At 36.9% G+C, this 25,987-nt stretch overlaps 1 protein-coding gene across 5 annotated transcripts in view; it reads right to left on the reverse strand.

Annotated features, from left to right (window-relative positions):
- CNTN5 (contactin 5) overlaps window positions 1-25,987 on the reverse strand; it is a 753,708-nt gene that overhangs the window by 48,845 nt on the left and 678,876 nt on the right. For all 5 annotated transcript variants that reach the window (XM_054805742.1, XM_054805482.1, XM_054805387.1 and 2 more), the window contains 3 exons: window positions 24,382-24,509; window positions 23,263-23,438; window positions 9,631-9,751 (listed from right to left, as the gene is read on the reverse strand). In XM_054805742.1, coding sequence (XP_054661717.1) covers window positions 9,631-9,751; window positions 23,263-23,438; window positions 24,382-24,509 — 425 coding nt within the window. The remainder of the gene's footprint in view (window positions 1-9,630; window positions 9,752-23,262; window positions 23,439-24,381; window positions 24,510-25,987) is intronic.

Raw genomic sequence — 25,987 nt, forward strand, 5'->3', positions numbered from 1 at the left:
GCAATTATGACTTTCCCAGCCAATGCCTTGGCACAATTAATGGATTGCCATAGGCTGGGGCAGATCCCCACAGGCAGTTTGTCATGTCCATCCTGTTTTAAAACGGGAGGGGGACCAGGAATGTAGCTGTGCGGATGGGAACTCTGCTGTACCCATTGGCCTCAGGGAGCAGTTTACTATTATGGACATATTCTGCGAGTCCAATTAATGGGGTCTGTGCTTAGGGCATCTTCCTGGCCTTTGCTACAGCTCAAATGTAATTTCAAGGACCAGCAAGAATCTGCTGACCTTGTTTACGTTCCATTTAATAATGTTGTGCCTGATGGCCTTTAAACCCAAGTGCTTGTCTTTAAGTTTTATTGGCAATATCACAACTGAAAGGAGCAGTGTGGTCAACCTAACCAGCAGTTCCTGTGTTATATTTGCTCCAGGTCAGTGGAGTTCAGAGGAAACATTACTTCTCCAAAAATATATCATAAGGCAGGATTTCTTGCTTAGATTGGTAGTTTTGCCAGCCTACAAGATGAATAGCTTTAACCTCTTTTTATTTTTAGACCACAAAATGTGTACTCTTAAACCACAGTTTGTAGTCACAAAAGCTTTCGTCCCTTCATGCTACAGGATTGCTTTTTACTCCATTTCAAGATCTTACAGATTCCAGGTAGCTGTTTGATCTTAAAGCTTATTTTACTTACAGTAGGCATGCACAGTGCATTGGGTTAGCTATCAGCGCACAGTTTTACAATACATGTTATACATTGTAGAAGAAAGCTGATTTTCATCTTGTTTTTAAGGAATCTTCTGCTGTGAATGTTATACTACTATTTGTATAGTTCAAAGGATTTTAATTAGTTTTGTATATGCTAATAATTTTCCAAGGGTGTACAGCATTGATGCAGAGAATTAAGACTGGACATTATTTTTTCTTCTTCTAGAAAAGCACAATGTCTATTGACATCCATAACAATAGAAAACACATTTTAAGTAGTAAGAGCAAAAAGGATCATAAAAGCAAACAACAGTGAATTAACTATTACTAAAATACCCTGAAATATCTGGCTTCTAAATCTACTAAAATTCTTAAGTATAGACTGATCAGATAGTACTGGAAACAAAGTAATTTGGATTAATGCTTGGAGAGCAAAAGTCTATTTGTAACAGAACTGAGATCAATAACTTATTTATCTTTGAGTTTCTCCTAAAACATATTTTATAATATATGTGTAATATATAAAATATATTTATATAAATAAATAAAATATTTAAAGTACTAGATGTACTGAAACAATCTTTTACATAATCATTGACGAATGCAAGGAAACATGCAGAAATAATTTCTCTGCTTTTTATTTATTTGACCTCTTTTTGTTGCAGAAGATGGCACTTTTTGTTAGTTAGCACTTCAAATTAAAAAATTGAGCAAACTTGCCTGACTACTGCATTACTGTGGTTCCCTTGCAAAGATCTAATGATCTTTTTCTTTGCTATGGTCTTCCAGACTTAGTTACCTTGTAGTGCCAACTTTGCTCCAGGTTACAGTTTACACTGTTTACACTGCAGAAAGTCAAACATTGAATAGGTAATTTTTGGGACTACTACCCTTTGTTCCTTTGCAAAACCAGAGATCAGGCTGCACTGTAGCTAGAACAAGTGGAGCAATCTGAAAGAAAGTTTTGTAATTTGGAGATGAGCTGGCTGCTCCACAGGCTGTTGTAAGACAGAATCATAGAATCATAGAATGGTTTGGGTTGGAAGGGACCTTAAAGATCATCTAGTTCCAACCCCCCTGCCATGGGCAGGGACACCCTCCACTAGGCCACGTTGCCCAAAGCCCCATCCAACCTGGCCTTGAACACTTTCAGGGAGGGGGGCCTCCACAGCTTCTCTGGGCAACCTGTTCCAGTGCCTCACCACCCTCACAGTAAAGAATTTCTTTCTAACATCTGATCTAAATCAACCCTCCTTCAGCTTAAACCCATTACCCCTTGTCCTGTCAATACACTCCCTGATAAACAGTCCCTCACCAGCTTTCCTGTAGGCCCCTTCAGGTACTGGTAAGCCGCAATTAGATCTCCCCAGAGCCTTCTCTTCTCCAGGCTGAACAATCCCAACTCTCTCAGCCTGTCCTCATAGGAGAGGTGCTCCAGCCCTCTCATCAGCTTCGTGGCCTCCTCTGGACTCACTCCAACAGCTCCATGTCTCTCCTGTCCTGGGGCCCCCAGAGCTGGACGCAGTACTCCAGGTGGGGTCTCACAAGAGCAGAGTAGAGGGGCAGGATCACCTCCCTCGACCTGCTGGTCACGCTTCTTTTGGTGCAGCCCAGGACACAGTGTAATGCAGTGTGTAATGCAGCATCTAGCATCTGTCTGAGTAGTTTGCAATCAATGCTACTTACTCTTTTGGGTATAACCAGCTTTGCAAGACCAATTTACAAATAGGACTTAAGTGATGGAATTTATTTGACAACTTAAAGTTACTGAACCCAGTAATTTATTATGATAAAAAGCTTTCATTTATGAAATAAATACTAAAATATTGGTGACTTGGTACCATTGATTAGGCACTGAAACTTTCACAAATGTAAAAAACCCCTTTAACTTCACAACCTTGTATTCCTGACTCAGTCAATGATGATCTTAAAAGAAATGTGATACAAGAAAGGGATAACTGTGAAAAATAACCTACATTGGTGCTTGTGGTGTCACTATCTTCACTAACAGTATAGAGGTTTATATAGGAAATATCACTCAGTTCTAAATGTTTGAAGCACTGTTCCCATCCACATCAGATAATAATATCATGGTAAATTTTGCAGTCATCCTCTAGTCTTCAAGAAACTCCCTGGTGTTGTTGGAAACTGTTGCTGCACCAGGGGCATTACTCACCTCACTGCAGGTGAGAGGGATCTCTACTCTTAACGGACAATAGGGAAACTCACGCTGATCTTTGTGAAAGCATGTAAGACTCCTGTGTGACGTTCCCAGCTCCGACTATTTTTCTTTGCTGAGCTGTTCAGATGCTTTTCTAAGCCAACCCTCCAAACTTGCAGAAGAAAGAGCAAGGAGTATACAGTAACTGATTTTGGTAGGAGATTTTTTACTCAAGCTTTTCTTTATTGGAGTCTATGGCAAAGCAACACCTTAAATGACTTCATTAGAAACTGTTTCAAGGCCAAAGGGATACTTTTTGCCAATAGCGAATCTGAGAAGTAGCCGTCTGCTCTTAGCTATAAATTCTGCTGGTGTTCTTCAAAACCTCTCTGTCTATGAGTAACAGGTTTTGTAGTGATGAATTAAACTCAAAGTGAAAAACACTGTTGTCTTTCTTAAATGAAGTTGATTGGACCTATGTAAGGTAATAAAGATTAGACCCTTCACAGGGTCGACCTTTTTTATGACAGAAGTATTTGGTGTTTTAAATGTCTCTACAGTGAAACATGGTGGAAGCACAGGATCATGAAGATATCATTGTAATGCAAATATTAATGCACAGATTGCTTCAAATTTCTACAGCATAATGGGGAAATAAGAATATAATAAGCCCTCTGTGGAACACCAGCTTTAAAAACCAAATTAACTTACCAAGCAGGCATTGTCTTGAGGAAAGCTGACACATAGCTGGCTACAAGATCACCTGAGACATCTGTGAGATGCAAGTCTCCTTGCTGGTACTTGGGAGTTTGGTAACCATGTTTGTGATCATATCATTAGCATCAGAACATGACATGCATATTTATCCTGTATTAGAGCCTTCTGCTTTGGTAATCACTTCTTTGTGAAAAATCAGTATAGACACCTTGACTACTGGAGTGCCAATGATAGATGGAAAACCAGCCAAGCTGAAACATTCTGCTATTCTGCTTCTCTACTACTTAATATTCACTGAAAGTTGAAGATCTGAGTGGATAAATAAAGGCTGGTAGCCAGACAAAGCACGTGACATGGGAAAACTATTCTTGGACTGATGTCAAGAACGGGACTGACATTCATAAAAATCATAAATCACTTCTGCTTCTTAAATGGCTGATGACTTCATGTGCTGGGGCAAACGTTTGTTGACTGTGTAGTGAATATCTATATTCTCCTGTAAACATCCTTGTTTGCATGGCAAACAGCTGTTCTGCACATATTTTCCTTGGGTGAGCAAACAACAGAAGGCATAAATGAAGTGAAATCAGGCAATGACTTGGGTGTCAGGAATGTAAGTCCATAGCCGTGATTTTTGTTGTATTCGTTCACTCTGCTAACACTATTTCTTTGACCATCAGACATACATAACTCCTGTTATGGGATTCCTCTGAAGTAGCGCATTTGTGCAGGCCTGGTGCCAGAATAGTTACCACCCTATGTGAAAAGCTGTTTTCTCTTCTTGATGTCCTTGAGCTGTACCAGCCTGCCCTACATGCCTTCTGCTGCTGCTACAGGCTCTGATGACTGTCTTCCAGAAAATCTTGCAGCAGTATTTAAGACTTTACCCCTATCTGCCTCATTGCCCTGCTGGAGGGCAAATCCGGTGCAGAAGACACATGCCTGTTATTTAGCTTTCCCCTTTCCCAATACACACTTCAGTGTATTGGCTTAAGCTGTTGACAATGGTTCCCCTGAGGACTATGCTCACTTTTTTGGCAGTAGTCAACTCAACGAAAGAAGCAAATACTTGGGTTGCTGGAGATACCCTAAAATGTTCCCTACACAGTCAGGCTCTCATTTGTTTATCTCCTGACTTCTGTGCTCTTGGCTACTCTGCCTCAGAAAGGGGGTTGAACACATCTTGATCTCACCTAATCTACTGCCTTTAGGTATAGCATGCTCTTGAGGAGAGACAAGTGTGATTCTGAGGCTGGATCTGAGACAGCTAAAAAGAGATATCCTACCTTGTATATGAGCATTGCAGTTACTGAGCTAAGCTGTAAGTGGTTGACATCACCTCTTCTGCTTTAAATCAGTCCTGGCTTTTGAGTTGAATCCTCTCTCTCATCCTCCCCATATTCAGAGAGCAAGTTCCACAGAGTAAAGGTCTGTCTAGAGGGGATGGTGGATCTCAGATGGATGAATAAAAGATCATGACTTATTTTTTTAGGTACCTAATAATAAGAACAACTTGTACCACTGAATTGCAAAGAATTTTGTAGAACTGTATTTTCAAGAGGAAATGCTTTTATCCTGTAGTAGCCTACATAAATATAAACAGGTGATGTCAGGTATGTTAGGACAGCAGACCTCTGAAGGTCACTGTTGACTAGGATGAGACTACTGAAATACATCTCATTCACAACCCATTCCAAGATTAAAATGCAAGACACAAGTTGTAAAGCTAATGTACTGCTTGACAGGTCCAGCTGCCAACAGAACGTCTCTTCCTGATGAAATCCGCATTACTGGTAACATTAGAAAAACGAAACAGAAGGGAAAAATAAATAACTTGGGCTGGAAAAACAGCATTTAAAGAGCAGAGATATTACTTGGGATCACTAAAAAGTTGTTTCTTACTTTAATATACATAATTTAATCACATTTTCAAAGCACTTAGAAAAGTATTTAGGTTTTCTTTTGAGTAGTAGGTGCTGATGGGACTTGAATCTTGGTTTTGTCCAAACATGATCTAGAATATCTTTTCATATGTAGTTTTGAAGTGTTCCTGAAAGAGATTCACTACGTAAAAAACATTATGGAAATAAAATCAGATGTTATTTCACTGCAACTTAGATAAAATCAAGAACTGTGAGGCAGTGAATTTGAAAATGGCTTGAAAATGGTTTTTAAAAAATCTATATCCCATTGTAGAAACTTGCAGAACAGAAACTTGCTGCTGTCTTAATTTCTTTTGTTGTTCACACACATACACACACATACATACATAAGTAGTAAATTCAGAAATCTTCTTGCACCATTAATTACCTTCTTGAAAGTAATTAGACTGAAAAGAATTGAAATTTACTTGGCATTATTCATTCTCTGTTCTTCAGGTTGTCTTTTACTGGTGACATTTTTGGAATTTAACTTCTACTGTATAACGCAGAGCAAAGACGAACAAGAGTAAAAATAGTGACACAGTTAGTTCCCCGGCGTATATTCAAGGGATCTTCCAATAGAGCAGCTAGCAAGAACAGTTTCAAAAGAGATAAATATGGTTTAAGGATATTCCATGTTTTCACCACAATAAATGATACTGAGACATTGGAATTGCTTGAAAATGCAGTGATGAATGTCTGTCTCTTGAAGATCAGCATGTTAGTTATGAGCAATAGGAGTCTGCTACCAGTTTGTTTCTCTTTCCTCCATCTGAAGAGGCGGCAGCAAGGTATAGCTCTCGTCCAAGTCACTTATAATAGAGTTCTAGAAAACTGTCCTTTGACTTAAAAATAATGCACCAGTCGAATACATAATTCAGTATAAATTTAGTCAGTTTGCTAATAGCAATAATTCTGAAACTCATGAATATCTAAAGGAGGGAAAATTAGATGTTTTTAATTTCATTTATTGTGTATGTCCAATTTATTTCCTGTAGGAATGGTGTAAGCAGAACAATTCTTTGAGTAAAAATTAAAATGATATGTTAAAAAACCCAGATGAACCTTACAATATAACTAATGATTGAAATGCTGTTGTATGCTGGTATGATATTATCAGTATTCAAGACTTGCATTTTCTGCAGAGGCAAAAGGAGAGAGAATAAGGTCAGAACAAGGATGTGCTGAAACTTTGCTTATATTGGTACTTCTAAGAGTTCATAACAAAGCGTCCGCTATCTCAGTTTGGCCATGGGCTGAAACATTTAAAACACAAAGATATTTTGTAATATGCATAAAATGAAATTATTTTACCTAGAAACTATAGTGGAAATAAAGAATAATATAACTTTGGATTTCAAACTTTACTGCATAGCAGCGGTGGGTTTTCTTCATAAATGACGACTTCCTCTGTCAAATGAAATTCTTCAGAGTTTACTGAAATATTTATTAAACCATCTGCTGCCGGTGGTCTCTTCTCCTAAGCAATGTCCGGTATCTCCAAAAGCTAAACCTCAAGAAGTTTGAAAGGTGCTGCAATTTGGGATCATCAGACAGCATCAAATTGCAGACCACTGAGTGCAGTCCATAAACTGAGATAGGAGGAGAAAAAAGAATTAGAGAAAATGAAATGAAAATGAAATGCCTGTAACAGTATAAGGAGAGATAGATTAGATTCTCCTAAATATTTTGGATTTTTGAAATGCTGAAGGCTATAAAGTATAATCATTAGCAACTTTGCACTGAATGTGCTTTAAACATTTTCTGCAATACAAAACAAAAACATCCTACATTCTTTGGTGAAAGTGTCCTGGTTTTTGGCTAGAATAGAGTTAATTTTTACAAGAATCTGGGAGGGGACACAGCCAGGACAGCTGACCCAAACTAGCCAAAGGAGTATTCCATACCGTATTCCATGCCATATGGCATCATGTTCAGCATATAAAGGGGGTTGGCCGGGGAGGGACGCGGCTCTGGGACGGGCTGGGTGTCCAGTCGGGTGAGCAAATAGCATTATGTGTCACCTGCTTTGTATACTCTAAGTACTGTTGTTATTTCCCTCTGCCTTTGCTGTCCCAGTAAACTGTCCTTATCCCAAACCCACGAGTTTCACCTTTTTCTTCCAATTCTCCTCCCCATCCCACCAGGGGAAGGAGGGGTGAATGAGCGGCCGCGTGGTGCTCAGCTGCTGGCTGGGGCTAAACCATGACAGAAAACAATAATGACACCGTGGGATCTTACTACCCTCATTTGCATAAGTTTTAGAGATATCTTAAAGAAATTAACTACTTCAGCAAACCATCCATATCCTATAATTTCATGAGAACTGAATTTTGCATCGGGACAAAAGCAGTCACACAGTATAAAGCATTTTGTGAAAGCAATGCCAACATTTCTTACTGTATCCGATAATTATCCAATCACAGAAACAAGAAAAGGAGAACATTGTAAGCAAATATATTTGAATTTAAATTCCGTTATAAAGCAGTCATAATTTTCATGTCATCAGCAAGGTGGCATGGTAATGAGACACCCACATACATACATTATGATACTGCTTACAATGCCCTTTTTTTTCATCTCAAACCTCTTCCTCAGAAGCATTTATTTTCTACATCAAATTCAATAAACTCATTTACATAACTGGTATTCTTAAAAAAATAATTTTGTAGCCAGTCTGATATGTCCTAGATAGATAGTAGTAAGTGAAGAGGTTTTTGTCACTTAATAAGTCGAATGGCATTAAAGTTGAGATTGCCTTGCCTATCTATAGAGCCTCCAGCTCCTCTCCGAGAGAGGTAAAGGTAACACACGAGGTCTTGCGTAACCCACGAGTATGACTCAGATTTCATAAGGCAGCTAAAATGGCATTATATGTCTGTGTTGAGGCAAGTGAAATACCACCATCTCAGTAGTGCCATAGCTCACAGAAATCTGATGGTCCTCAAAGTGACTTTATGGAAATATTTAACAGCTACTTTCATCAAAATGTGAAGAGCCCTGCAGTCAGCCAGAAACATTCTTTATCATTTAAAGTATATATTTGTCTTAAGAGTGATGGATATGAACATTTCAAATGTAAAGAAGTGGTAGAATGTGGTAGAATAAGTTTTTTTGAAAGAGTATAATCTCTAAAGAGCTTTGTGGGTTTTTTTGTTTGTTTGTCTGTTTTGTGGGGCTTTTAAGTGTTGGGTTCTTTTAATCTGGAGTTTTAAAAATACTAATAAAATATCTACCTTGATTTATTCTTTCAAAAATTTTATAATTCACAGCAAGGCTACCCAGCTGTGCTACCTGGCAGGGATCCATCTATTTTGACATAGCAGCACTGACTAATTGTAGTGCCAGTAAGTGTACTCTAAGTCCTCAACTCCCATCAGCTGCTGAACACACGTGTGCATGCACACACTCAGAAGTAGTGCAGAATGCAGAAATACTCTGCTTCAGGAAATGCACGTATGGTGCTAACGCCCTGCTTCACCGTAAGCTAATTGGTGTCCTAGATGGGATCCTGCAGGACAATGACTCTGCATAATCAGGAACGTGTAATGGCAAGTAAAGCAACTCAACAGGTTACAGGACTGGGCCTAAAGATGCAGTAAAAATTTGGTGATCACAATTCCATGCAAGTATAACAAATCCCTGTCATGTTAGTGGGGTTTTGGTTCATTTTCATATCTCTCATTTCATAAAACGCTGCACGGTCCCTCCTCACAGGAAGGGAATGAATATTTCTAAGCCATTACACCTGAGAGAATGGCTTGGCCATAAGATAAAATGTAAAGCATCATATAAAAAAGCACAGAACCCATCATACCTACCGTACACAGGCCTGTGAATGCTAATTATCTACATTTGAACTAATCTGGAATACCTTTTGGGCTATTACCTCTTTTAAGACTGTACTCCCATTAACCAACTGTCTTCATTGCCATGTCTGCAGATCAGTTTATGGTGAAATTGCTTTCAAAGACAAGTAGGTTAATCACAAATGTTTTCAGCAGTATAAAATCTGAAGAATAATGCATAGCCCAGATGTCCCTAAAGCCCACATATTTAAATTCTCTGGTACAATAGTTTCTGGTGATTGTGTTTTCAGGTGGCACCGCCAGCGTACTCACCCCTAACGAGCAGCTCCGTCTCATCTGACACGGTGTCTGCTGCGGTCTGAACCCTGCAGCCATATCTCCCGGCGTGCATCAGGAGGATGTTCCTGATCATTAAATCTGCAGAGGATGCTTGCTGAAACAGGGATGAAGTGCATGTTTAAAATTCAGTAAATCTGTGTTCAAGGTAGTTCATGAGGGTGTTTTTGTACAGTGTGAGAAACTCGTGGTTGCAGCTTTCATCTTACAACATATATGTGCCTTAATACCCTCTTTTGAGGATTACCAGAACACTGCGTTTATACAATTATTAATAGGGATTAAAGAACAGGATTTCAGGGTTTTAATAACTTTGACTTTGCTTAAAGCACACTGTGCATATTTGCATGCTCAAAGAAAATGATTCCAAACTAGCACAAAGAAATTCATTAAGGAGATGAATGGAAATATTTTGGATGCAATCCTTGGTATTAAAAAAAGTCCCTTAGAAATGAAGGACTCTTTCTTGCTCTTCCTCTTCCCTACAATGCATGGACATTTGGAGTATGTTTCTCCATTGTAATGAAATTGAGATAACTTAAAAGAGAATGTAGATTGATTTTTATGACATAAGGGAAATGAATACTAAATATGATTGAAGAAGCTGGAACAGGTTCTCATTTTTACTGTTGAAAACTTTATATATTTAAATCTGAAACATGCAATCCCTGGATAAGTGTACACAGAGAATCAGTTCAAATTTTTATTTTTTAGTATTCCAGCCAACAGTACTTACAATGTCCCAAAATTATAACCGGAAAAGAGAAAATCTGAAAAAAGAACAGTGTTTTGGAGGATAAATGGCAAAATCATTCTTGTATCTAAAACTTACTGGAGTCAATAAATGTTTCTCTATCAGATTTAGTCAGCCCAAGTCCGTAGATATTGTTGATTTAATACAGTCACTACTCAGGGAAAGAACAGATAAGTGACCACATGGTGTAACAATTGCAGTTTACTTTCTCAATTCTGTTTCCTAAAAATGCTTGCAACTTTTTGATTTAATGTAAGCACCAAAATTTTAGCAAATTGCCATAAGTATTTTTGTCTCTTTCAAAGTATTTTTTTTGTCTTAAGTCAAATGGAAATAATTTTAACATATCATCTCAAGATAGAAAAAATATCCTGCAAATATGTCTAAATGTCCTTTTCATTTCTATTTTGTGCAATATGTGAACCTAGCATGTTAAATTTTTGGAACATTAATACAGAGTTTAACATTATATTATAGATTACATATAATTATTATTTTGCATATAATTTGTGAAATATAATTATTACACATACATAATATATAATCTATAATGCATATTTTTAATAATTACATGAGCATTAATATATAATTTATATTATATTATATACCAGTATTATATTATTCCAGTATTCATTATTACGTTATCTGAGTTTATATAATACTATATCTATATAAACTATATTATATCATGTATAGTACATTTTATACAATAATATAATATCATATATGGTAATGTAATAAATACAACACAACATGGTATACAGCATACTATATACTTGTTATATTAAATTATATTTACCATCTATCATATATTATATATTATGTATTGCATATTATTCATAATTCGTTGTGATATAGATAACATAATACGATATGATATGTTATACTGTATATTATATGCAAGTGTTTATATGCATCTCCTCGGTGTTTCACTTTAAGAAACATTTATTGAGTATAGGCATTTCCTTTCTCAGATTTTATTTGCTCTGCTAACCAAGCAAAGATTGACAGTCTTTCTTTGAATGATGTTTCCTGTGTCAATTTTCCTGTGCAGTGGTTCTAATTTGAGTCATTTTGATCCTGAATGACTAGAATTGTACCCTACATTCAAAATAAAGTCTTACTTGGAGTGTACATGCCGATACTTCTCTAGCTGGGCTGGAAATATGTCACTGACTCTAGATACATATTTGCCTGGTTTTTCTGGTGCATGCTTATTCTGTGCTCAGGTAGTTGCACTCAGATCTTTGTCCTTCTCAATCATCTGCAAGTTATGAGCTCCCAGTTTATAACCAGTAGTCTGTATGTGCATGACCTTGTGTTTTGAAGTATTACAATTCTTGTCTGTTCCCATGTGTTATTTTCATCATCTGCTGTATTGGTAATATGTCCAATTTTGTACCATACAATCGTCATTTGCATACTTTTATCTCTTATGCCAAGGTCATTAAAGGCAAGATGAAATAGGATTGGTTCCAAGATCCAGTCTTCTATAATTTAGTTTTTACTTTCTAGGCAGAAGCATTCCTTTTCAGCACATCTTGGCACACCTTCTTAAGCCAATCTTCTCTTCATTTGCATTTTTGGAACTGAACTTGTCATAGTATTCCATGTAGCAACAAAGCAAAATCTTTACAGAAGCATATTCACATGCAAAGAAAGAAAAGAGAGGTGGGACATCAAGGTTGCCACTGAGACCAAAGTGAATGTGGGCATGATCTATAGCTTAATAACTCTGTAAATCTAAGAGTGTGAATACAATGGTAGTGTTTTGCCCTTTGAAGTGGCCTTGTTAATGATGCTGCTAGAGAGAAGATACTCAAACCAGTTACACCATTATGTAATTTGTATATGCTTCCTCTGGCATATCAGAAATCACAGCAGTGGAAAAGAATATCTGAGTACTCTGCACCTCTAAATGCAAAAGAAGAGCACACACTCCTACCAGGAGTCAACATCAGGATACAATTTTTTTAAGTTGTCTAGCACAGCAGCATTTACTACCACCAAAACATGGGTTGCTCAAAATGATTAGTGATTCTGGTACAAAGCCTTAGCTATTAGAAGGATAAAACCAGAATCAGTCCACATTTGCCCTCTCTTGAGGGCAATTTACATTTGATGTGTATTTTGTTGTTAAGTGGGAGGAAAAGCATAATGGATAGCAACTGTCTGGTTTCATTGCTCAGGAGCAGTTAAAAATCTTGGCTGTCACTCTAACTTCCAGAGGGTTCATGACTGTGTGAATCCTAATATTCTTATCAGGAAAAATATATGTATTTCATCTGCACACCTGTGTAACTGGGCAGACAAGCAGCAATTGGAAGAATCATTGCTCTAAGTGGAGAGCAGTGCAGTACAATAGATCCCCATGAAACACTTACATTTATTACAGCGTAACAGGATGTGCAGCCAGCATTGCTCAGGATGTGTGAGTGGAAAGAAATTAAACTCACTGTGTTTAATACAGATGGATATATACTCAGACATTAGATTCTTGATCATGGGAAATAATGAGACATTTTAGCTGCCATTTAGTTAAGTAGGAGCTATGTTTGACTGGCACCTCTAAAAAATACCATACTATTTACTGTTCGGTGGTATTTATAAAGTGGTCTTTATGAATTTTACAGACTCTTCCAAGTCTTGGATGATAGAATATTTCGTTGATCAGTTTATCCTGTCATGAGAAGTTCAAGGCCACAACAGTGCCTGGGGAGGAGGGGGTGAAACTGATGTGCTGGGCTTCCAAATCTTAAGAAAATTTCTGCACCATGTCATTGCAGCTGCTGTTTAAATTTGAGCGATTACAATCCAGTTTAAAAAAACTGCTAAGCAGGAATGCAGCAGAGACACCATTAAGAAAAGTACCTAAGGTCAGAAGCTGTGTCTTCTGCTTTTAGTCTTCTCTCAGTGGAAAAAGACATAATGCTTCAGCAAAAGCAGAGACATACCCTCCCCATTAGGGAATACAAAAATTGGGTGACATGGATGCAACCAGGGGTGGAAAGATTTCTCATCTGGACTAACATGAGTTAGAACAGCCTGGCGTATCAGCAACCATGTGGTCCCAATATTGCTCAAAGCTGAAATTAGTGGTGTTTAAATTTCTTTGTCTACATCTAAATTTCAACTTTATTAAGCATACATTTTTAAAAGCTGCTTTTTATTCCACTGATTTTATGCTCTTCTTTGACAAGACATATCTTGCAGTAAGTGCACTATTTCAAAGAAGCATTTTATTAGAAAACTCTATATGCCTTGATATATCATATATACCCATGTAGCCAAGTAGCAAAAGTATTTATATTTGTTCAGTATACAATTCTACTGTGTGGAATATATCTTGTACTTTAGCAAAGCTAAAGCTTAAAAAACCCAACCTAAACCAAACCAAATAGGTTTAACAGCCAACTTCTAATGATTTTAAGGAAAGCTAAATGTGACCTTGAAGGCCAACATCATCTGTGGATCTACTGTAACACTAAACACATTTCTGGTCTTCATTAAGCAGCGAACAAATAATAATACAGCTATTAATGCTATCTGTCATGACTAATGGTTCTCTCTAGGACAACAATTTATTGTATAATTTATAGTACCCCAGGTTCTGGGTGGCTCCAGTGCTGAGTACTGTGCCAATTTGCTGTTCTCTCTGCTCCAGCGTGGCATGTTATCTGAGCTCATATTGTGTGTGCAATGTATCTAATTAGCTTTACCTGTAAGGTATTGCTTGAAGTAATTTTTCACAAGAATTGGTGCCACCTATACGTAGCATTTGCTATTGATGTTGAGATACTTCCCTAGACTCAAAAAGGTCCCACAGAGCCTGTAATACACATGCTTTGCTCCATGAGAATCAACCTGCTGGATTTGTCTTTGGCACCTATTGCCCTAATGTCAGTGATTTGCAGAGGGAAAAAAAAAGCCAACTTGCAGAGAACTTATTGTGGGTGAATTAACACTTCTTCAGCCAGGATTTTCTTCCTTTTCCATTTCATAAATCCTAAGAGGTTATGAGTTGCTTTGCAGTAAGGTAACTTTTACATATGGTTCTTCAAGTGAGGAGAATTACACTTATTCTTCCTGGGAGAGTGAGTTCATTATCTTGAGCCAGTTGCTAGGAAACCTCCCGGTTAATCTGCCCATTCATTTGCTGAGTTTTTATCTCTAAACCAAGGTGCTTCATTCAGTATCCAACCTTTTCTTTTGAAGGCTTTGCACAAGAGCAATCTATAATCTGCCTGCATTTGAAATGGAGCTCAGAGTTACTCCGTGGAGCCCTTTTTTTAACATCTAGTAAGTGCGTTGTTTACTTCCCCCTAACACTTCCGTGGAAGAATTAAACATCGATTTGATTATTACAGAGTTCATCACATATATTTAAACTACTGAATCATATGTAGAAAATATATATGAGACTTAGGAACCTTAAATCATTCTCTTGTCATTATATCAGTCCTAGCTTTCATTTCTAATGCTGCTCATTTTCCACATTGATCGTCGTACTTCACTTCTACACTCCCAACTGCAGTTCTGTGAATGTAGCTCTGCTTTATCTTGGAAAGAGGGACAAAAAGGCAAGGAAGTTCAAAATACTGGGTAGTCAGTAGAGGTGATGTGGCAACTGGCAGCTCTCAGTGTCTGCACTGAAAGGCCTGGGGTCTATAAATGCTGCCTGTTACTTGTATGGAGGATTTGCGTTGGGAATTCAGTCTGGACAACATGCAGTGAAAATTATCTCTCTTCTTGGGAAGAACATGTCTAAAAAAGGTAGTGAGACTATTATAACCAATCATGATTCAACAAAAGCTTAAATCAATGGGAAAAAAGAGTGGGCAAACACTGACTGCCATTGCAGGAAAACTTTTATGATGAAAGCCTAAGGGGTGTTTGAGTCATTTCTTTTATATGACTACAGGGGTTTACCAAGGTTTGCCGGCTGTCATCTAAATCTCTTGACAGTGAGAGGTGAAGATACTTTCCTACAAAGTGATTCCTATACAGAAGAGGATGCTTGGGAGGTACAAAAAGTTTGAAAAGTACCTAAACATTATATAAGGTTGTATTCTGTATAAACCAAGAACAGTAAAACAACAGTCTGTAATTAAATGGGACTGAGATTTTGTCCTAAACAAGAATGACCTGGGTTATTAATGCTATCTTGTTCAGCTTAAATGATTATTTAAAATATACGAGTCTTTTTACAGATAACACACTGCTAGGTGAATTCCTGTCTCATACATTATTTGATTTAGAAAAATAGCTTTTGTTAATGAAATTCAGTCAGATTAAATTGAAAAATTATTTCATGGTTGAATCTTGATTGTTTGGCATATTTGGTTTGCAATGGAGTTTATTTTTGGTGAATTTATTTGAAGAAAACTAATGATCTTACAGAATAACCTCATGGCAATGAGGTTGTTTCTACCATCAACAGCAAGTGAAAAATAGCAATACAATATAGTTCTTTTAAATTATGCTGACAATTTATATGTGCAATATGATGGATTGTTGGCTTCAAGCCAACTTATGTTCCTAATACATTTAGAACAATTTAAGTGCCATTTCATGCAAATTCGCAGGTTTGAACACATCAACCACTTGCCTGTTTACTGCTCATGATGTTTACAAATTGCAAATATTTTATTCTGTTAAAAAGCAGCCAATTTCTCTGTTGATATAGTGATATTAGAAAATTATATTCTGAGTTCTGCCTTTTAATCATATAAGCACATTTAGAACAAAGAAGATGAAATTATTGTTATTGGTTTTGTTGTGATTAATGGTATATGGTAGTATAATAATGGTAGTATAGTAGTATCCAGGCTGATGCAGGTTGGCTGAAGGATACCTGAAAATACACAAGTTGCTTTTTCCCCATCTATAAGAAGTAAAAAAGATGATTTTCAAGACTTTCAGGTTTGTGGATCCATAAGAATTATCCAGGGGAGTTGTGGACCCTTCCAGTGGCAGTATTTTTGAGGAGTTTGCGTAAAGAAAGCAAGAATAATGAACACTGGTGGTTGGGAGTAGATGCCAGTGAGTGTTGGTGTGCTGGAAGTAGATAGGAAGGATGTTAAAGAGCAGTTTGAATTGTTGCAAATGAGTTTGATTCATTTTACTGAGAGGAGGCAGAGGAAGAGATGGAGTTAAATGAGTATCTGATGTCAGACAGTATGTCATGTACTGGGGTAGTTTTGTGAAGTCTAGGGATTAAAGAAAACAGAAAAAGTATTGAAAATGGCAAGGAAAGAGAAAAAAGATGCAACACGAAATAGCAGGCTTCAGGACAGAGAGGCTCACTACACTCATGTTACTAAGTTAATGTTCTGTATCTCAGTTATTACCAGGAGAAAGAAGGAAGAAATGGTTGAATAATTTTGGGTACCTGTGCTCCCATTTAAGGATACAAAAAGAGGCAAAAAGAGAGTATGGAGCTACACATATGATTTCAGTGAAACGGTGGTGATAATGATGGATGAAGATGACAGAAATGAAAGCAAAACTGAGATGGGACAAGTGTGCCATTTTGAGAAGACATCAAATCAGGAAGCATGAAGAACAGACACGTAATTGGGATTTCACTGGTGTGCTGCAAAAAGAATGTTGCAACACTGATGAACAGGGATTTTATTAGCAGGGTCCATAGATGATGGCACATATCAACACTATCAAAGAAATCTACCCAGATGCAAAATAAAAAAGAGAATGAGGAGAGAGAAAGAAGGAAAATGGAACACTTTTCTTGGTGGGCAGCCAGAAAGAGTATTCTCCTCTTGAGGGTCTCTCCAGTGTAGTAGGTGGCAATGAGGAAGATGATGATTATCTTCTGCTTTCTTTTTTCTTCTCTAGTGTTGTAACCTTTTCTTTGGGACCTACTCAAACTTTCTAGATTTTAATGTTGCTTAAATTAATTGAGAGCTGTTGTTGCACAGTGATTGATTGTTAAGCTTCTGAGCACGTATATTGTTGGATAATATTTATTAAATATTTAAATGACCATTATCTCCTTTTGCTGCATGCTGTGGTTTGGTTTAAAAAACAAGAGACAAAGAAAGGAGGCGGGAGGGAAGGGGGAGTTTCAGCCTGGTGGGAGCTGCTTCCCATGAGACCCCACCATAACACCACGACTGGGGTTTGCAGGTGCAAGGCCATAACACCACAGCCAAAGACGATCATCAGTGTAAGGACTGCAAGGGAGAAATACTGCCAGGGAGGCTCTGGAAAACACTGCCACAACAGCTCAGAGAAAGGTTGCAGAGCTGCAAGTGAAAAACAGGCACCAGAGCTGCAAATGCATTAGGAAGGCTGAGGCAGTATCGATGGGGGTTCAAACACTCGTGCTGTTCTAACGCAGACTAACGCTGTGCCAAGCAGTTAAATGATCCATTAGCTGCAAGTAACAAGGGGAAAGAATGGACTGTCATGAAATATCTTTTATTTACCCCAAGTTTTTTCTCTTTAGAATATGTTTCTTGTAAACAAAGGAAGGTACAAAATACCTTAATAGAATAAGCCAGTGTAAAAATTATCTGGTTGTGTTTCATGTCTTTTTTATGACAATTTTTTTTTTCTATATTAATTGGTATTCAGGAAAGTTAAGAGACTTATATTTTCCAAAATGCTCAATTATGTCTCTCCTCCAAAGTAAAAATCAATAGAGGAGATGTTACTTATCTTCTCTCTCCCTTACTCTGTTCTCATAGCCAAAGGCACAAGCACTCGGCACACCAGTTTATGTACTTGTTTGATTCTAGGAACTGTTTGGAGTGTCCCATTCTAACACAGCATGCAGGTTTGTCTATAAATTCAATCAGTTCACTGGGACCGCTTGCATCCTGGAAGCAACACATGACAAAGGGCATTATTAGACCCCGGTCTTCACTGTGTTCAGGTTTTGGTTTGTAGTTACCAGTCATAAAACACACATTTCAAAGTGTTTCACCAGCAATCCTTGCTGTTTACAAGAAATTTGTGTTACCAAAAGACAAGATAATTTTTTTATTCTGAAACTGCTTCAGATCACTCAAGTATTTAATTGCTGTAGCGTGACAAATGGACAAAACCTGGTAATGAGCACAGGGCTGAAATATCTGGAAGTTTGGGTTGACAGTAATGTCTGTGTTCAGCCTCTTCCATCAGCAGGAAAGTATTGCAACAAACAGTGAAACAAATTGATAGCAATGAAGTTGATATAGCAGCATTACCCTGAACAGAAATTCTCTGTGCATACAGCATGTATCTTCTACAAGAATTTTGACAACTTTTGCTGTTTTCCTCAGTATGGGGAGGAGGGATGGTGTTAAATAAAACCCCTATTTAATTAGCCTTGCTTGGTTTTATGTCCAATAAAGAGGAAAGACATTATTATTAACAGCCTGCTGTTTTAATTGATTTCATGTAGTGTAGAACTTAGTGCTGCCGATTGAGAAAATGCTTAGGACATTTTAATCTTGAATTCTAAAATATGATTAAAGTACTACAACAAACTAAGAAGAGACTTGAAAATGTAAGGAAATGTATAAAGTTATACTCTCACAGGTTCTAGGTTATCAGATTGAAGTCTCCAGTGCTAGACAGTAGTTAATGTATTGTCCAGTCTGTATCTACTGGCCTTTCCTAAGTGACACAGTAGATTTTAATCCACTTCATGTGAACAAATGACCATTGTAAAATATAACATGACAAGTTGTGCGTATTGCTTCCCATGGTGGTAGTTTCAGTTAAGATCAAAGACCAAGATGATATTGAGACTAAATCACTTTCCTGAGCCTGAAAGGTACTCATGCAGGTCAAGGTGAGGGACACTAAGAGCTGTGCTGCTGCTTACTGGTCTGTGGAGAACCACAATAAATCATTTTGCTTGGCTGTCTTAAAAACAGCATCGCCTTTCAGACACAGAGTTGGAATGATGATAGCTGGATGAAAATCTACACACGAAGTCAGATATCTTTAGCTAGAAAGGGGATACCTCCAGAACAAAACTAAAGTCAATGAAGATCTTAGAAAAGAAAATTCTGGCTTTTGAACAGGACTTCTGGATTTGGCACAAAGGACAGAAATTCAAAGTTACCCTAATAGAAGCAAGCAGATCTGTATTTTCTGTGCTTAAGTGCTCACCAGTGTTGCTAGAAGGAAATGTTGGCAGCTCAGATTTCCATGCAAAATTGTTTCTATTAATTACACAGGTTACCCCTCACACACCCTAAAATGTTATCGAGTCTTTTGGTAGACCAAGTGAGACTTTTTTAATGGCAAAGGATTCTGGGTATATGTATCCCTTCGCATTATTGTTCTGCTACCAAGTGTACTGGGGAGTTATGCATACACAAGATTTGGGATGTTTTCCTTTTCTAGAGTGCAGCCTGCAGCTGTCACTCCAGTGGAGTTCAGTCTCTTTTCCTTAATATTCCCCTCATGCACAGCTTTGTTCAACTTGACATCCTTACCACACTTTCTCTCTTGCCAGGCAAGTCCCTGAAGTACCTAAATTGCTATAGGTACTAAAGCCTTGATAGCTCAGTAAATAACAGCAAAAACACCTTCAATTTGTATAAAAATTAATTCTCGGTATGAAAAATGATAACATTTCTTTGGTACAAAAGCTAAAAATATCATTTAAAAACAAGTAAAGTAATATGTATTATTAAGAGAAGCTTTTCCTTTTAATTGTAATTACTAAGGAGCATGCAATTTTAGCAAGTGGAAATTTATCTACAGCCCAAATAAATGTTACTGTGGTGATAGCTTTTATAACACTGCATTAAGCATCAGAGTGTTTATCATATTTAACACCTGGGTCTGCCACAATGAAAATATGAGCAACGCAACTGGTGGTGAGAGGTTGACAATGGTTTTGTTATTAACAAACGCCATTCAAATAATATTCAGTTTGTCAGGCTTTCAAACAAACAAAACCCACACAAACCTGAGCATTTTTTTATCTGATGAAGTATCAGCGTGTGCAGAACAAAATGGGTCTATAATTCTCTAACTTCATGCATACAAAGGATATTATTTTTCTTAAATGTACTGCATTAGAAAGCATTTTGTTCAGGATCAACTCATCCAATTTAAAAAAAAAAATGTTTCTTTCAGAAATGCGAAATAAGGGATATAAATGGAATTCTATCAGATTTCAAGCTTTCTTCAAGTTCCTTTTTTTTCTGCATTCTTAAACATGTGTCTATCACAATGTGTATTACTCCTTTGAATAGGTTAAAGGAGATTATGTGATATGAAAACCAGAAGAGTTTTATTTTGTCTTGATTTCCCCTAGTATCTGGTCATGCTTTAGGTTTTAACGAAGTAAAGAAATATATTTTCATCCTTGTGATTAATTTCACATGCTTATGTGGTTAACAGAAATGATAATAAGATACAACTAACAACATTCCACAAAGGAGTAGTTATGGAAAATACTGAGTTTTTTCTGTGAAAACACAAAAAATTGCTGTATTATCACAATCACTGCTTTCCAGTTTTGCATCTTTCAACTTCATTTCATCCTCATTTTGGGACAATGCAAAAATCAAGATATGTCTTTTGTTGAATAGAGATCTACATATATTTTAACTACTGCTTTCAAAGAGGGAGAAGGATGTGTCATATTACGTTTCCAACAGCATTCAGAAATTTCAGTGAGGATTGTCCTAACAGGGTCATGTTTCGGTATCTCTGTTCTGAAAAGGAGTGTTCCCTCCTCCATCCTGCCTGTAATGTGGTAAGAGGTATTTTCAGCCCTCTTGCAGCTGATCCAAGCCTACCCTTCCATTCTCTCTTTAGAGTGAAAAACAGAAAATAAATGTCTTGACATTTAAATGAGTTAGGAATGCAAGTAAATGAAGCATGGCCTGACCATCTCTTGTGTGAGCAATCTTGTAAAGGCAAATGAAGCTAGTCCAGTCTAAAAATATCAGGGTCTGATGCTTCATTTTGGTATTTCTTTAGAGTTGCATAGAATTTTACTATTTCAACACTGGTTTAACAGTGACAAGGTAGGATTTAATTTTGTAATATTTTGCAAAATATGCAATGCCTTCTTTTCAGCCTGATTTTATTTTCTGATCAGCTGAAGTTTGCTGTTTGTAAAAAAGTATATTTTAGGGGAAAAAAAAAAAAAGAAGAAGCTTGTGTGCCTCTGAAAAGAAAGATGTCAGATTTTTACTTAATAAAACCATTTTTTTAATCTACTTAGTGATTCTGACATTGAGTTTTGACTCCATTATGAGTGATTAATACTATTTTCACTTAGTAAAGTAGCAGTGATTCTTCAGCAACACAGTGAGAGTCATGAACTCATACTAAAATAGCTGGTTAAATCTACGAGGTATGTCATCTACCAGGTCCTCACTTTGAATGAGCCTTACTTCTATCAATTTGAGGGCTTTCCCTAGTAGAAATGAAATTAATGAAAAATTACTGTTGAAAGATCTACAAAATCCCATTTTCATAAAACAAATGAAATTACATTAAATTAGCTTTACTTTGAGAGGAGAAGTGTCTTTGGAAATTTCCTAGCCTGAGGATTTTTCCCAGTGATTAAAAATTCCCTTCAGCACAAAGGATGCTGAAGTGCACTGAAGGCACCACATAACACATTTAGATTTCAAATTTTTGGAAATGACTTGAAGTTAAATTGTAATTATAGGATGTTTTCTTGAATCAAAGAATATTTTAAACTTGAAGTTAAAAAAAAAAAGAATGAGAGTTTTCCTTCCTATATTGGACTTCCTCAGATGAAGATAAGTATGCTAAGAACCTTCACACTAAGGTATACTTTGCTAACGTTTTTCAATTAAAAAGCTTCTTGAAGTAAAAACAAATTTAAAAAAAATATCCACACCACAAAGTGAATACAGTGTGACTTCCATAAAGACAAGCAGAAGAATAAATTGATTGCAGCTGACAAGATTTTTAATGCAAAGTTAACTTCACTACATTGTACTCAAATTAGATACATTAACTTTTAAAATTTCCTGACCTTTGTGAGCTTCATTTTTCTCTGTTAACATAGCATGGACACTTGATTTACATTTCATTAGTGGGAAGACTGAGTTAAATGACTGTAGATTCTATTTCCAAACTCATTCATATTAAGAGATTTCTTTCTACTAAGAAAAGCTCAAACCATTTTACATGGGACAGGTTTACAGATTCACAGAATCACAGATTGTTAGGTGTTGGAAGGGACTTCTAGAGATCTAGTCCAACCCTCCTGCTAGAGCAAGATCACCTAGAGCATGTTGCACAGGACTGAGTCCAGGCAGGTTTGAATTACTGTATCATACTGTTTGATCATGTTAAATTGGTTTTGAATCAAGGGGTAATATTTGAAATTGGTATGCTTATTTTTCCATATGATTCTTATTGACTTAAATAACGGTTGTAGAGCTAGAACCTACCTCATGCAGGGGAGCTGGAAAATAAAGTATACTCCTTGCTATTTAGATATTAAAATATATGCATTGAGAGGTGAGGACATTGCGACAGCCATGTTATCTGTGAGAAAGACATCAGTGCTTATAGATGCATCCTTTCTATATTAAAATCAGTAGAAGAATGTAAGGATAGTTTGATTCAAACTGCTTTCTGCTCCCTCACAAAGATCATCAGATGCTTCACTAATATTAATAGGATGTAGTTTATATTTAATATCTTCTTGATTAAAAGTGCTTGAATTAATTCCAGTGAGCTACAGTTTGCACCTCTTCTAGCTAACATCTCTTCCCAATATTAGTGAAATCAGTTATCTTTCAATTTGGTCAGAATTTGGTAAATGTGAGGCATGTAAAAGCATGCAAATTTTATCAGTTTGCAGCACACATATGACAAATGCAATGGTGACTTACTGCCTTGATGCTTTCAAAGTGTCCACCTTCTTTTTCAAAGTCAATTGGCTGCCCATTGAGTGTCCAATAGAAAGTGACATCTAGTGTGCTGTCATGAAGGGCTTTGCAGCTGAGGACAATGCTTTCACCAACCGTTAACTCTATCTTCTTGGGAGTCAGCTCTATTCTTGTAGGTTCTTGAAATACAGAAGGATTAGGAACATTTAGAGGGAAGTCTAGTTATAGTAAAATGCCAAAATAATGACTGAGTTCTGCTTAGTTTGCTCAGAACCTACATTTACTGTTTGCTTCAAATACATAGTGTCAAATACCGAAATATATTCATAATGCACACAAAGACATAACTAGTGAACAGTGGGTACAGTTGGTTTCATGGAGGCAAGATCCTAAACAATCTATAGGACTTCTGGGATAGACTAATCAATAAATTTATTAATCTAAGAAAAAGCTATTATTTTTTTCTAAGGATGCAGCACCTGGAATCTTGTGATTGAGTGAAAATCTCAATTCTGTCACTTAAAATAAAAGAGGAAGTTTCCAGGCATACTAAATATAGGAAGAAGTTTGAAAAATAAAGTCGAAAGACACCTAAACCCAAAAGCCACCATCATATAAGAGTACAGCTGAAAAGTGGCAAAAAAGTTGTTTGGAAATTAACTGCAACTCAGTGATTTGATTATTATTACTGTTCTAAGAAACTAAGTTATCTTTCCTTAGAATTTATATTGATAAAATTATTACTTTAATCTAAACTTCATTCCTCTGCAGAAAGGTGTAGGGGTAAGCAAGTTCCCAGAGCTAATATATGTTAAAGGGAATATTGATTTTTAATTTTTCTGTATTTCTCCCACTGTCTTTTATTTATAGAATTATTAATGATCTGAGTGATTTAATATATATACTAGTTCTTCTGACATACATTTATGATATAACAGCTGGAGTATGCAACCTGTTGCAAGAACACAATATTTGACCAGACGATGGTTAGCCTCTGAGCTTGTTGGAAAACCTTTCTTATTCTGCCTGTACAATGCTGTTGTATGCTTGGCTGGGGATTCTAAGCAATAATGAAATATTAGGAATTTGAAATCATTGTTATCATCAAAGTAATTTTCATACCTTTAACAGATACTGATGCAATGATTTCTGCAGATCCAAATACATTTACACCTTGGCATAAATAACGTCCTTCATCAGACTTGGAAGCATTCAGGATTCGCAGGCTCCCATGTGGAAGAATAGTTATCCTGAAAAGTATAAATACATAAGTATATAAATACATCTCCACCTCTAGCAGCCAAATTCCATGATGATATCTTTTAGAGCTAATAAATAGGATTAAGGACTGCTGCCTCTGCAGCAAGGGATGATGAAGACGATAATTGAATTTTCTTCTGTTTCAAAAGGGTTGTAATAAACCCATTTTACTCCCTCTCCTTCCTTAATTCAAAAAGTCTCAGGGTGGCATCAGTGGATTAGTATCCTTTGACACTTATCAATGGTGAATTTTAATGAACTTTTTGTATAAAGTAAAAAAAGGTGATTCTTTATAATTTGTCTTTAAAGTTTCACTGCTATATTATTGTCAAATCACATTTCAATATCAAGCATGGGCTAGTCCATTTAGAAAAAAAATGACCTTAAAAATGAAACCTGAGAAGAATGGGAAGTAAAATGTAAAAGAAGATGAGAAAAACCATACAATTAATTGTATCTGGTCAAAATATGATTTATGGCATTACTACACAGTGCAGCATAGGGACTTAAATAATCTCTGCTTTGTAATAGCTCAGCTTTAATTTTTTTCCTTGTCTTGTATGATTGCAGCTCCACTACATCCCTAGGTAAGTAACTCCATTGAAGCATACTCATGAGAAATATTGTTCAACCATTTACATTTAGGAGTTTCAAATTTTGGCTTTGCTTACACAGTATTAATCATAAAATCCATGAAGCTACACAGAGGTGAAAAATTAACACATTTTTTCTCTTCTAAAACGACATAGCCTCTGGATTTATTATATGTTAAAGCTGCAGCCCTGGAAGAGCAGTAAATAATCATTTCTCCTTTCCTGACAGAGAAGAACTACAAGCCTAAATGGGACATGGCAACTTTTACATGGCATTTAAGCCAAGCCCTGCTTGCAGATGATGTATATCCTTTCCTGGGTTGGGTGGTGGTTATGGGTCTCTCAAAGGAAACGGGAGATGTGTGTTGGAAGCCCTCCGGCGAGCATGGACACCAAAAGCAGATAATCCTCAGCAAGTGCTTTCAGCTATCACATAGAATTGGAGGAGGAGACAGGAGTGGGTCCTCTGTCTGTGTTAGAGAAAGTGTCCAAGTAGGTATGTGGGTGGGTCTTTCACAGCGATGGTTGGATTTTTATATAAACCTCTCCGGAGAGGGCTTTCTATCTGTTAATGTAGTGACTAGCACACCTTCAGCTGGGAGTCCCCTGTTGAGGCCATGATCAGAAATCATGGAGGGTACAATGTTGTGGTTTACTCCTGAGAAGTATTTACCAGCAGTAAGGTGCTTTGATCATCCTGATTAATGGGCCTGGGTTGGGGTTTTCAGCAGCCAAAAAAGGGAAGGAATTTCCTTTCTAGGCTGGGCGTGTTAACATGCAAAGCTGAGTTACCTTTGATGTAAACTAGGAGTGATTTACTAAAGGCTTAAAATTCAATAATGTCCTTAAACTAAATCACTAATATGAGACTACTT

The sequence above is a fragment of the Grus americana genome, chromosome 1 (assembly GCF_028858705.1).
Source record: "Grus americana isolate bGruAme1 chromosome 1, bGruAme1.mat, whole genome shotgun sequence".
NCBI classification, from domain to species: Eukaryota; Metazoa; Chordata; class Aves; order Gruiformes; family Gruidae; genus Grus; species Grus americana.